Source organism: Haplochromis burtoni, unplaced genomic scaffold, assembly GCF_018398535.1.
Source record: "Haplochromis burtoni strain Fernald_Lab_line unplaced genomic scaffold, NCSU_Asbu1 Contig_89, whole genome shotgun sequence".
Lineage (NCBI taxonomy): Eukaryota > Metazoa > Chordata > Actinopteri > Cichliformes > Cichlidae > Haplochromis > Haplochromis burtoni.
Window position 1 is genome coordinate 204,988 of NW_024582450.1, and position 12,271 is coordinate 217,258.

General features: G+C 42.2%; 1 protein-coding gene across 3 annotated transcripts in view; it reads right to left on the reverse strand.

Moving 5' to 3' along the window:
- Positions 1-399: 399 nt before the first annotated feature.
- Positions 400-12,271, reverse strand: part of gna11b (guanine nucleotide binding protein (G protein), alpha 11b (Gq class)) — an 18,586-nt gene continuing 6,714 nt past the window's right edge. The window contains exons 2-8 of one of the 3 annotated variants that reach the window (XM_005949053.3): positions 7,572-7,756; positions 6,856-7,010; positions 5,447-5,575; positions 4,498-4,626; positions 2,122-2,251; positions 1,854-2,007; positions 400-1,512 (exon numbers count right to left, since the gene is read on the reverse strand). In XM_005949053.3, coding sequence (XP_005949115.1) covers positions 1,322-1,512; positions 1,854-2,007; positions 2,122-2,251; positions 4,498-4,626; positions 5,447-5,575; positions 6,856-7,010; positions 7,572-7,756 — 1,073 coding nt within the window. In that variant the 3' untranslated portion in view covers positions 400-1,321. The remainder of the gene's footprint in view (positions 1,513-1,853; positions 2,008-2,121; positions 2,252-4,497; positions 4,627-5,446; positions 5,576-6,855; positions 7,011-7,571; positions 7,757-12,271) is intronic. The other 2 variants (XM_005949055.3, XM_005949054.3) reach the window with 2 other exon arrangements.

Below are 12,271 nucleotides of genomic sequence, written 5' to 3' on the forward strand. Positions count from 1 at the left end.
CGCATGGATTCTACTCGTGCCTTAGAGTGCGGGCACTGCAGCTTTTTTTGTTTTTGTGGAATTAAGCTACTCGCAGCCCGAGCTGCAGATGTGCTCTGAACACTGATGACATCAGCTCCCCTCCGCATCCGCTTCCACCAATCAGAGCAGAGCCTCATTGAAAGCAGCTGTCCTCTCACCCGCTACTTAGTGTCTCATAATGGGGCATTGGATGGGTACCAGTGGAGCCAGATTCACTGATGATACTTTGGAAGATTGTTCCTGTGAATCCATATAGATAACATCTGGAGGAGGGAAGCATGTGATCAACTTAAACATAAAAAAGAAAAAAATCTTAAAAGGATACCTATTGTCATGTAAATTTCTGGTTGCTTCTTTAAAAATTTTTTGTCGCCTTGCAAAATTTTCTTACAACCACTCCATTTATTAATCATACTTGTTAAATACATTAAAAAGTGTTTTTTTTTTTTTTAAAAATCTCAGCAATTAACAGATTTTGATTAGCCATCTCCTGCTCCCTGACCCCCTCCCCCTTCATGTTTTAAGTGTTTACATATGCATTTACTTCATAATATATATATTTTTTTCTATTTTTTGTGATTGCGATGCTCACACTGGTGGGTACATTCATAGACGCAAGATGGAGACAGAATCCTCAGTCCCGTCCCCCACCGAGTCGCTCTGAAGTATCTCTCAGGTCCTCGGATGGTGTCAGAAAATATGGAACTCTGTTAATTCCACACTGGCAGGAGCGTGGAAAGGAGACGACGGAGGATCTGCTCTCGCACCGCTGAAGGTAAACTCCGAAGGGCCAGGGGGTATGATGCCGCTATTCACCGAAACACAGATCCTCTCTAATCAATGATGCCCCCAATACACAAACACACACACGCACTCACACCAAAATCCCCTCCAGTCACTGTATAGCTCGTGTGAAAGGTTTGTGTGCCAGAGCCAGCAGCCGGGGCCAAATCCACACCCACACACACAGAGCAGCTTTGGGAGGACTGAAGACTAACACAGCAAGCTGCCGAGAGGAGGAGGAAGAGGCTTTGGTGAAAGAAGAGGGGCAACGTCTGCAGGTGGGAGGATCTGTGGGTTCACTGTACTGGGAGAAAGGGGGAGGAAAAAAACAAACAAAAAAAACGGTTCTGTTGGGGGAGGGATTGTGTGCGTGCATGCGTGCACATCTGCGGCTGTGTGTGTTTGTGTATGTGAGCTGGAGTGATGTGCTGTGTAATGCATGTGGAGCTGACGGCACATTCCCAAAGAGGTGTGCATTTGTGCAGTGGGGGAGGAGATGTGCGTCGCATTTGAGCCCTCACACCAGGTTGTACTCTTTGAGATTGAGCTGTAGGATGGTGTCTTTGACAGCTGCAAACACAAAGCGGATGTTCTCAGTGTCCGTGGCACAAGTGAAGTGAGAGTAGATGATCTTGTCGCTGTCTGGGTTTAAGTCCACAAACATCTTGAGGATGAACTCCCGCGCCGCCTGTGCATCTCTCTGGGGACCTAAAATGCAGAAATGGGTGAGGATGTGAGAGTGTGCATTGTACTTCAAGTCACCTTCACAACTTCGGTCCACACTAAGGAAAAGTTGCTTCAAACTGATTTGTGGATTAGCTCAGCTGAGTCAAACCCAGTTTTACTAACATCACACTGGCACATATGTTGCTTATCACTTTATTAACACTGCTATCATCCATGTCTTTGACAGAATAACCAACAGTGCACATCTTTAAATCCCTCATCTGAATATCAATCGAAAGCGATGATATTGTGACAAGTCTGATTTCTAGCAGGAACCAAACGCATGTGTTAATCACTCAACACAAACACGTAGATGATCTCACCATCAAACTCGGGAAAGTAGTCCACCAAGTGCGAGTAGGTGATCTTCTCCTCTAGCAGGTCTTTCTTATTAAGGAAGAGGATGACAGAGGAGTTTTGAAACCAGGGGTAGGTAATGATAGTCCTGAACAGAGCCTTACTCTCTTCCATGCGGTTCTGATGAGAACAGTGTTGAGCAGAAATAGAATGTTAATTTGGCGTCAATATTGAAGTCATCTTCAGACTAAAATATCCAAAATACTCTAAATACAAACCATTTGTCGCACTTACCTCATTGTCTGACTCCACCAGGACCTGATCATACTCACTCAGCGCCACAAGAAACATAATGGAAGTGACATTCTCAAAGCAGTGAATCCACTTCCTCCTCTCTGACCTCTGGCCCCCTACATCTACCATCCTGATGGCAGGATGAAGGCGAAGGAGGATAAAAAGTGAAAAAAAGAAGGGGGGAAAAATAAATTAGCATGCAAGTTTGGGTGGCCTAGTTTATGGTAAGTGATTAATGGAACTAAAAGAGTGCTTAGTGTTAAACAAAAGTTTAAGCTCTCAAGAGTCCTCGCACTCTAGCAAGGCTTGAGAAGCTTATTCTTACAGATTCTGCAAAGATTTTGAATCCATCAAGACGCATTTAGTGAACTCACACAAGCGTAAATCTTGCATATTCTATGAATTACTAATACACAACTTAATAACCTGGCCTTTTCAACAAGATACACTTCTGTTTCATTCCATTTTGCGTAACAGAAGAACTCTCTCACTGGAGTACATCCCCCTTAAACATTTTCTGCATATGACCTACATAAAAGATTCAGCCTTTCATCCAGGGACCCATCAAAGCATATTTTCACTGTCATTTTTAAGAGACAGCAGAAATAGGCCCAACATTTATTCTGGGTCCTGACCATTTGTTAAAAGATTTGGTCCTATTAACTTCATTTTAAAGTTGCTGAAACAAGAACCCTGATGGATTCAACATCTTCTTTGAAATACTTTCAAGTGTATCAGTGTACAGATCTCTCTATACAGGAAAAACAAAAAAACAAAACCCAAAAACCCACACACAGACACAGATGTGGAGCGTGCACGTGTTTTTGTTGTGTGCGAGTCATGCACGCCACCAGGCAAGCTTTCCATTTAAGACAGACAATAGAAACAGGAAGGAACTTAGGAAGTTGTGTTACTTTTATTGTTTGCTAAATGCCTAAGTTACAAACATGAACCAAAGAAACTACAAAAACAGTCATTCCAGTTATGTCCATACAAGAAATTGTCGCCTCCTCAGTATTGCTAACCCCACCCAGTATGTAACAGGTATTATAGACCACTAACATGCACAGGTGGGTGCATAGGTGAATTTTAACTGTTCAGTAGTCTCATATAGTTAGTAGCGTATTGTGGCATATTCACCTGAAACTCTTTATGGCCCTAGCAACAGTTAACTGTTTTAGTTGATAACAGATTAGTCTGTACTTCTGTTTGTGTGTCATGTTGAAAATAGAAGCTCATAACACATTTTTCACTACTACAAAGCTTTCTCACCCTTCCCCAGTGTGTGCGATAGAGTAGAACATAACAGTTGTAAATGCTTTGAAGCACAGTTAAAGACAAAAAGGACACCAGAGAGATATAAGACAGGATAAAACAAGAGCTGGGGAGGGGGGCGTGGCAGAGGACAGGAGGCAGAGCCGAGAGCGTGTTGGAAGCAAAGATATGGAAGGCAAATTACAAAATAAAAAAAATTTGCATTTCAGTTTGATTTCAGCACATGTGCTGGCAGTAGGTAAGCCAAAATTAAAAAAAAAAAAAAAGTCTAAAGCCAGTCATAGGCATAGCATTTAGAGTCAAGATTAAACCTAAGAGATACTCTGAGTCCTCATGTGGTTTCAGGTTTCTTGAGCTTCTCCTTGACAAGGTCAGCCTTCACTCATCTGGGACTGTAGGTCCCAGTTTCATTAAGCCCCTTTGTGACAATTGATTTAATTAAATCTTTGAAGTCAAGAACATTTGCCTGATGAAACAGCAGATAAATGGCATCTCTCCAATTTATATCAGAGTATTTTCAAGCACCTCTGGATGCACAGGTACTTGCCTTCAGAGCAGTCATACAAATAAGCTTAAAGTCACAGCTCACTGGTGCCCCCTGGTGGTGGCCCAGTCCACAGTGGTCCACAGAGACCCAGGGCCAATATAGGCCCTGCAGGACCTGCTGCCCAAAATAACATTCCTCCACCGCGGAGAGGACGACCTCGTTTCTTCTGCCAGCCGGAGAGGAAGAGGAATAGAGGAGGTGACCCATTTACAGAGACCGGGCACCAAAATGTAGGACTTTGTTTCATTAGGGGACTGTGATTTGTGTGCATGTGACTGTTGTTCATAGCGCCAGGTAGGTACGTAACTATGGGAGACTGTAAAAAGATGACAACTTCTACTTTTTAATGATTGGAGTATGGGATGGGATACAGACAAAGAACCCGCATTGATAAATCAAAAGTGTTGAGTTATTTTCAGTCATTGTGAGGAAAAAAATAGATGGTTTATTTGGGACTTGGGGGAGAAGAAAAATAAAAAAAATAAAACATCAAATGAGTTAATGACGTCACGACAAAACATGAATGGACGCAGCCAAAACAGCCGTCTTTCTACCTGAAAATGATGCTTTGCAAGTCGAAGGGGTACTCTATGATTCCTGTAGTGGGGATGCGCACCCTGAGTACATCCTGCTGTGTGGGAAGATAGTTGGAATCTGAAATACGATCCAGATCCGAAAGATAACTACAAACGAGCCAGTCAGGAAAAAGGAATATAAAAAAAAGAAAAGAAAAAAAAAAAAAAAAAAGAGGGAGGGGAGAGACAGGAAAACAGTTATATAAAGCGTGGCAGGCAATTACCGCAACACCACAGCCATTCCAGGAAAGTGTGGATCAGTCCTGTTGAAGAAGACTCTCAGAAAAGGCCGCATCACAGAAACAAAAAGGTGTTAGTGCCACTGCTCCACCAACACTATTCCCAGAGCTTTGACATTAGCCGTTTATCTTTAACTGACCATGGACACTGAGGTCAAGACATTTGTGGAATATGGTGGTGCAGACAGTGTAGGTGGCATCGGTGACAGCAGCAGTGACTTTAGCAGCGGAAACAGCAGCACCTGTATCAGATAAACAAGGATTGGACAAGTCTGACATCAAGGACAACGGGAAACATATTCCCCTTTGTTTCTTTAAAGGTTAAATTCTTCTGCCTTTCAATGTGCATCCAATTGTCTAATATTTCATGACAAATTCCTGGAGAATCTTTGACATCTCTGCCTAATCCTTCTTTATCTGTACTTTGTTGCTGCTCCCTTCAGTGCAACATGTCTGGCCTTAGGTTCTCCTTTCCCCTTGGGGCCAGAACTAGAAGACGATGCTACACACAAACCACTGATAGCCTCATAGGACAAAGCAATCTACTCATGTTAGTATTGTTTGTCCCAGCTTTAATCTTTTTTTTGGAAATAAATGATTCTGAGCTACTTCTTTTACACTGACAGTCATCAGTGGTTTGTGTCCTCTAGTCATGGTGACGCTGCAGTCCTGGTGCCTTGAGGGAGTACCTGAAGATGACGTTCTCCAGGTCAAACGGGTACTCTATTATACCCGTGGTGGGAACACGGACCCTCAGTACATCTTGCTGGGTGGGAACATAACCCTCCGCAGTCACACGGTCTATATCACTAAGGTAACTGGAGATATACACGAACAGTGTGGATAACACTGGACTGAAGACATCATTCAATGATTTACTTGCATTTCATTCTGTCATACGCATGCTTAAACAAATACAAACCTTACACATTTGATGTCAAACTGCAAACACATCTGCATGCACACAAACTTGACCTGCAGTACAGAGCAAGCACAACCAGGGGGCACTAAAGAGTGAGTGATTTCCTTCGGCTTTGCACCCTAGAGTCATGTATTGTGACACAAAGGGTGTACACCTTACCAAGTTTTTTTTTTTAAAAACAATTACTAGCAGTGCATCTTTTCTCTAAAGACAAATAGCACCGTTTCTAGCCAATCTGGGCACAGAAATTGGAAGCTACTTTAAGACTTACTTTAGTGTGTTTTCACTGATTTCAGGGTAAAATAATGGGCTCCATAGTGGTTTCAGTGTATCCGTTTATTCTTATTTAGTTGGATGAGCCATTGAAATCAGTCTCTCCAATAACAAGTCTTTTTTTTCTCGTACAACTAATTACACTAATATCAATTAAGAGCTAAATAGTGCCATTTTCATGAGAGATTGTCAAATAAACAAGAGATTTTTGTCATTTGTCAGCCAAATTTTCCAGTGGACGAAAGGCTAATGTGCTGCTCTGCCCAGCATATACACCGAAACCCACACAGAACCTGACACCAACCCCACACATCCAACCACACCTTAATTACTCTGAAAATTAGCATCTTGACCTCTGAAGACAACTGTGTCCCTGCTACACACAAAGTGTCAGTTCCCCCCCAAAATCATGAAATATATATTTTTAAACTTACGTCAGGCTGAACCTAGCTTCGCAGAGAGAAACAATGACCTTGAATTTAGTGAAACGGCTCTTTATATTGCAGCTGCTCAGTCTCACATTAATTAAGCACAGGCACCCCCGCATCATATTTCTTGTTTCTTGGTTGGTCTCATTTCATTTTCACATGAGATGAGACCAATGCAACATTTTAATGCAGGTTTGGGAACGGATTTGTATTTTTCATTTAAAAAAAAAAAAAAAAAAAGAAGAAGAAAAAAACCCATACATCAGTCATCGACTACACTTAAATTATAGTAATTTAAAACGGATACCAAACAAGATGGGTCTTATACAAGGCCAAAAATAAAATGGTTAAATAGGTGACAAATGTTCCCAAACCAGCATTACAGACAAAAATTACACGCAGCTCATAAATAACATTCTGAAACATTACACAGATACCATGACCATCGTCTGCAAAGCGAGGTGAAAAGACGTACTATTTTGTGGAGTCAGAGAGCTGGTATTCTCTGCGACGGTCGTAGGCCTCCTGGATTCCTGGATCAGCCCACAGGGTTTTAATAGCTGTGATGTATGGTTGCTCAAAACTATTGATCTTCTCAATGTCCACCTCCTTCACAAGCATAGCATTAGCCTGGGAAAACAAAAGGTGAAGTAAGTAACAAAAGATCTGACATACATGGCCACAACACAGCAAACAGAAATATAGATCTATGTTTTTTAAAAACTACAAGAATTATCCAGTCATTTCAGTTTTTAGCTGTAGACTTTTGATATTTCTGCAAACAGCAGATTTTTTCCACTGTCTGTTTAGACCAAACATCCGATCCCAACCACCCACCTATTCTACTTTTTCCAAAGATAATGTTTCTGCTAGACAAACTAAATGCATCACTTCTTGCGTGCCAGAAGTTCTTTCTTGGAAAGATTTTAAAAAAGACAGTTGGTCAAACTCTGAGAAAGAAAATGGCATCTGCACTGAGGATGTCATCAAAAAAAAGAAGGGCTACACTGCTTCAGTTTCACTTTTGACGAACTAATAAGTTTCATTCCTGACCCGTCCCTATAAAAGAAAGCAATATAAATAAATCTGCACTAGTCGATTTCTTAGGGAATCTTACAAAATCTTCATTGCACAGAGGCATGAAAGCTGTTTTAAAATAATAAAACAGGAGAAAATCACAATAGCCTTTACCCGGTTGTCTTCATATTTGTAGGGGATCTTGAGGTTCTCAGTGGCGCGGATCATGGACTGCATGGAGGTGAAGATGTTTTGATAAACAAGTCGAATGAAGCCTCTTTTATCTTCATCAGAGTATCCAGCTCCATGGATGATCCTCATCTGCTTGATGAAGGTGCTCTTGCCACTTTCTCCTGTACCTGAGCACAAAGACACAGGATCATAGTTACAGTGTGGGTAACGCCTATCGTGAGGGTCCCCAATCAAAGCAAAATTGCAACAGTAAGCAGACCGAGGCTCGATCAAGACAAAGTAAAAGATGAATTGGGATTAGTTTGAACTTTAGATCATGCAAAGCTACTCTAGTATAGTCCAAAAATGGCAACACCAAACTGGTAAAGAGCACAATAAGAGAAAGTCTCACATGTGTCAAGGAAACAAAAATCTTAGCTTTCCTTTTAGTTCTCTACCTCTGACTGAACACAAATTCAATCATACCTGAACATAAGATATCCAGAACTGACAGGTCAACTATTTATTTGAAGATAACCGATGGCAGTTAAGGATAATGAGCCGATGCCAATGCTCTGCCAATAAATTTGTGCAGTGGAAGTTGATAAGTCTTCTGTGGACTTCGAGAAAACATTCAACTGTGTCCCTTAAGGTGTCCCGTGGGAGTATGGGTACTTGCTTGTTGTTACCAACCAATTCCTCCATGTTAATCTGTCCTAAGAGTCTGGTTCACATTGGTACTTCTACCGCTGACGCCATGCTTCTCAGCTGGAAAAATGGTGGACCACCCAATCTAAACTCGAGATGAATTTCTTACCCAAGTGAAAGAATTAAAGTAACTTAGGATCGTGTGTAAGAGTGAGGACTGTGCAGCAGGACACTAACTGATGTATTGCTATAGTATCAGCAATGATATCCAAGTGGTGCAGATCTACTGTGGTGAAGAAAGAGCTGAGCATGGACATGAAGTTGCCAATTTACAGATCAACCTATGTTCCCACCCTCACCAATTACTATCAGCTTGCAGATACGAGTGGCAGAAATCAGCTTCCTCCAAAGAGTATCTCTGCTCTCCCTTTGAGACATGTTGAGGAGGTTGATTGTTCGGGAGGAGCTGAGATTACAGCTGCTAATCCTCCACATTGACATGAGCCGGGTAAGGGGATGCCTGATGTGCACTTCCTTAGGAGAGGTAAGGTCCTATCAGGAAATGGCCCGGGGATAGATCCAGGACACATTAGAGCTCGCTGCTGGGTACGAGAGCTTATAAATTACTCATCACATTATACACTACTACTTAGTCTACATTCATATAAATGTGGCAGACAAGAAATGAGAAATAACAAGGCTCCACAAAAACCAAATCCACAAGACAAGATGTTATGGTTCCCTCTTCATGTGTCACCGCCACAGCAATGAGCTACCAGTGTGTTACACACAGAAAGCTGCAAAGATTTTAATAGTAAAAAACAACAAGAAGAGGAAATATATTGTGAATAAAATTGCATCTGTTGTCACTGAGGTGTTAATCTATATCACTACCCAGTCCTATTCGATGCCACTGAACTGTCCCATTTTCATATTGAAAAATCAGACCCTCATTTCTGCCAAGACCCAGAGCCGAACCTGTAACATGAACTCAGACATGCTGCAGTCCGTTTTTCTGTTTAGTTACTTGACATTTGAGGTAATTAAGGATAGACAATGTTTTTCTCAAAATTATATTAATACGGGATGCTCATACGAGTGAGTCCTTAGACAACTTGTTATAAAATCCCTTGACTGACATTCCAAACTGATTAACTAAACTCATTAGGGGTGCACATATGTCAAAGCTTCTTTGTCTAGTGTCAGGAAGTTGCTCCACAGTTTGCCAAGTAAACAATTCAAAAAATATTTCTAGGGAGAAAAAAAAGAAAAAAAAAGGGGAGGGATGAGTGAAGGAAATATGAGCTAATTTAATGAAGACTATTAAGACAGCTTGCCCTACTATATCCAGCATCTAACAGTGAACTGCCTCTGACAACGACCCCTGCTGTCATCTTTTGGCAAAGGGCGAAACTCACTCAGTGATTCTTTCCTGCCCTCCTGATTCCATATTTGGAAGCAAAACTATTACAATATTTCAAACATCATAACAGCCAAGATAAAATGTATCTTTTGATACCAAAACATCCCTGATTTCACAGTCAGAGTTGCATACTCTTCCTTCAGTTAAAGACAACAAAAACACTTTAAGCCTTTCTATATCCCGAAAAAAATTAAATTAAATTAAAAAAAAACCCTACTCGATTGGTGGTCTGTTAGGCCTAACCTACATTTCACAATAGCCCTCTAAGGTCTGCATACTGCCTAAAAACCTTACCCTCAGGCCATGAAAATAAATAAATATTAAAAACAAACAGGCTGATGGCATTTGAGTTCTCAGTGATATCAAACAGGATCCAGCACATCAATGATATCTGCAGAACTGAGAGGGAAAGACGAAAGACGTGGGGAAAAAAAAAAAAAAAAAAAAAAAGAAGAAGAAAAAAAATACACACATAGGCTACACTCATCTCACCACCACCTACATTCAAGGTTTTTGAAGAGCAGCCATATTTCCGTTACCATAGCAACCCCTCCTCTGTCTCCCTCTTTTTTCGTTCCTGTGTTTTTTTTTTCCTCTTCTTCTTTTTTAAACCCCTCCCATCCGCCCCTTCTCTCTCCTCTCTTTCGTAGCAGACAGTAAATATAACTGTGAGCCCCTCAGGCTCGCTCTGTGCTCTTCATATTTTGGTTCACCGCAGAGAAGAAGGGCCTCGGTTAAGCAGAACATTTGGGATGGGCGGGAGAGGGGGTATGGTCTGAGGTCAGGGGGTTCTGACACCTTAGGACAGTGAAAGGAATGGGAGAGATAATCACTTTCCTGTCAATGGAGAAGAAACAGCTTAATCTCAAAAATATATTTCTTATATCTAAAGTCTTTATCCATAAGGGGAAAATGGCTCTCCTTCATCCAACAAAATGCCCAATTTAGGATAACAGACTAGACAGGATTTATAGCTCTGTGTTTTGTTTTTTTTAAAAAGCAAAAAAAGCACCATCTTCATTTCTCCTGGATGAATCAATGCACTGCAGTGAAGGCTGCACGCTGGTCGGCCTAACAAAAGAAGTCAAACACAGAGAGCGTATTCTTTGCAACAGGGCTGCAGTGGCAATGACTGCAGACCGGCTCACCGAGGGAGCAAGAAGATCACTCTCCAGCCTAATGTCTGATTTATTTCTCGTGACCCCATCACAAGATCTCCCTCCGCTGTGTTCCCTTAACTATCATGTCCCTCTTTTCCCCAGACAACACACTACAAGCCTCTGTCCTCGCTTTTTCCTCCCCAAAAATTGTACTAGTGCCAGCCACAGCCATTTCCATGCCCTCACCAACTCTTCCCCACTAACACGCCCCCACCCCTCGCTCCCCTCATAACCTCCCTGAGGCAAGAAATATGCCTCGCCATTCTCATCCCTCTCTGTCAAGAATTTTGGATATTCATAACTAGAATCCATCCATTCTTTTTTGGTAATGACCTAGAAAAAGGAGGTCACCTTTTAATAGCTCACGCGCGCGCACACACACACTGAGTTCTCTTCTAGGTACTGTGAGAGAGAGCGAAAAAGAAAGAGTGGAGATTGTGTCCCAGCGCAACAGTGCAAGGTACACTACACAGCCCACACACACACCAACACTACTCTCTTCGCAGAACCGATGAGCTTTGTTCCAAAAAACCAAAGTCTCACTCGAGGGTAACCCGATGACAATAAGCACACAACAAAAACTTGCTCTCAACACCCAAATTACAAAGAGGCGCTGAAATGATAACAGTACGCAAGCAGTACAGCTCCCCATCAACTAAAAAGGCAGCAAGCACTACACCTGTATATTCCATTGCCAGGATAGCTTTCATAAGCCTTTACATAACGCAACTGATGTCAGCTTGTGACACAACCCCTGATAGACTTGACACACTGCTGTCTTGGTGCAGCAGTTTTGGTTGAGCCCCAGCGTGTGCGCGCACACCTACACGAAGGCATTGCTTTGTTTACACAGGCTGCTCATCTTATAAATCTCCCATCCTGCTTCAAACGCAGCCGCCACAGGGCCTTGTTCACAAGCGTGCCCATTTCTGCTAAACCTGACCTCCCCATGCAAAACGAGTCGCTGCTTTCGATGAACAGGAAGTCATCAGCGTTGCTGTAAATTTGCATGCAAAAAACACACACGCGCCGAAATATAACTGTCCACTGCTATGAACAGCACTGGTTTATGAACGGTCCTTTCAGTCAGCACGTGGCAATCAAATCTCAGCACGGAGAAACCGTCTGCATAAACACAGCCAAGGTTAAGATACTGACAAAACTGGCATCGTGTAGGCATTATACGTTTTTGTCAGCACCTGGGAAAACTTTTAAAAAATGAGAAGGCTAAGCAAAAATGTAGCGAGGGTCTTAAGCTTTCACATATTCATCTTGGAAATTGGCCTCTTTCAGGCGTACAAAGGAAAGGGACTGAGCCAAGGCAGCCTGCAGCTATGCAACACACACACCACCTGCCTAACCAACTGTGGACACACACACACACACACACACACACACACACACACACACACACACACACACTCACTGTGGTCAACCTCAAGGCATGGATGTTACCTCCACTGTGATGTCCC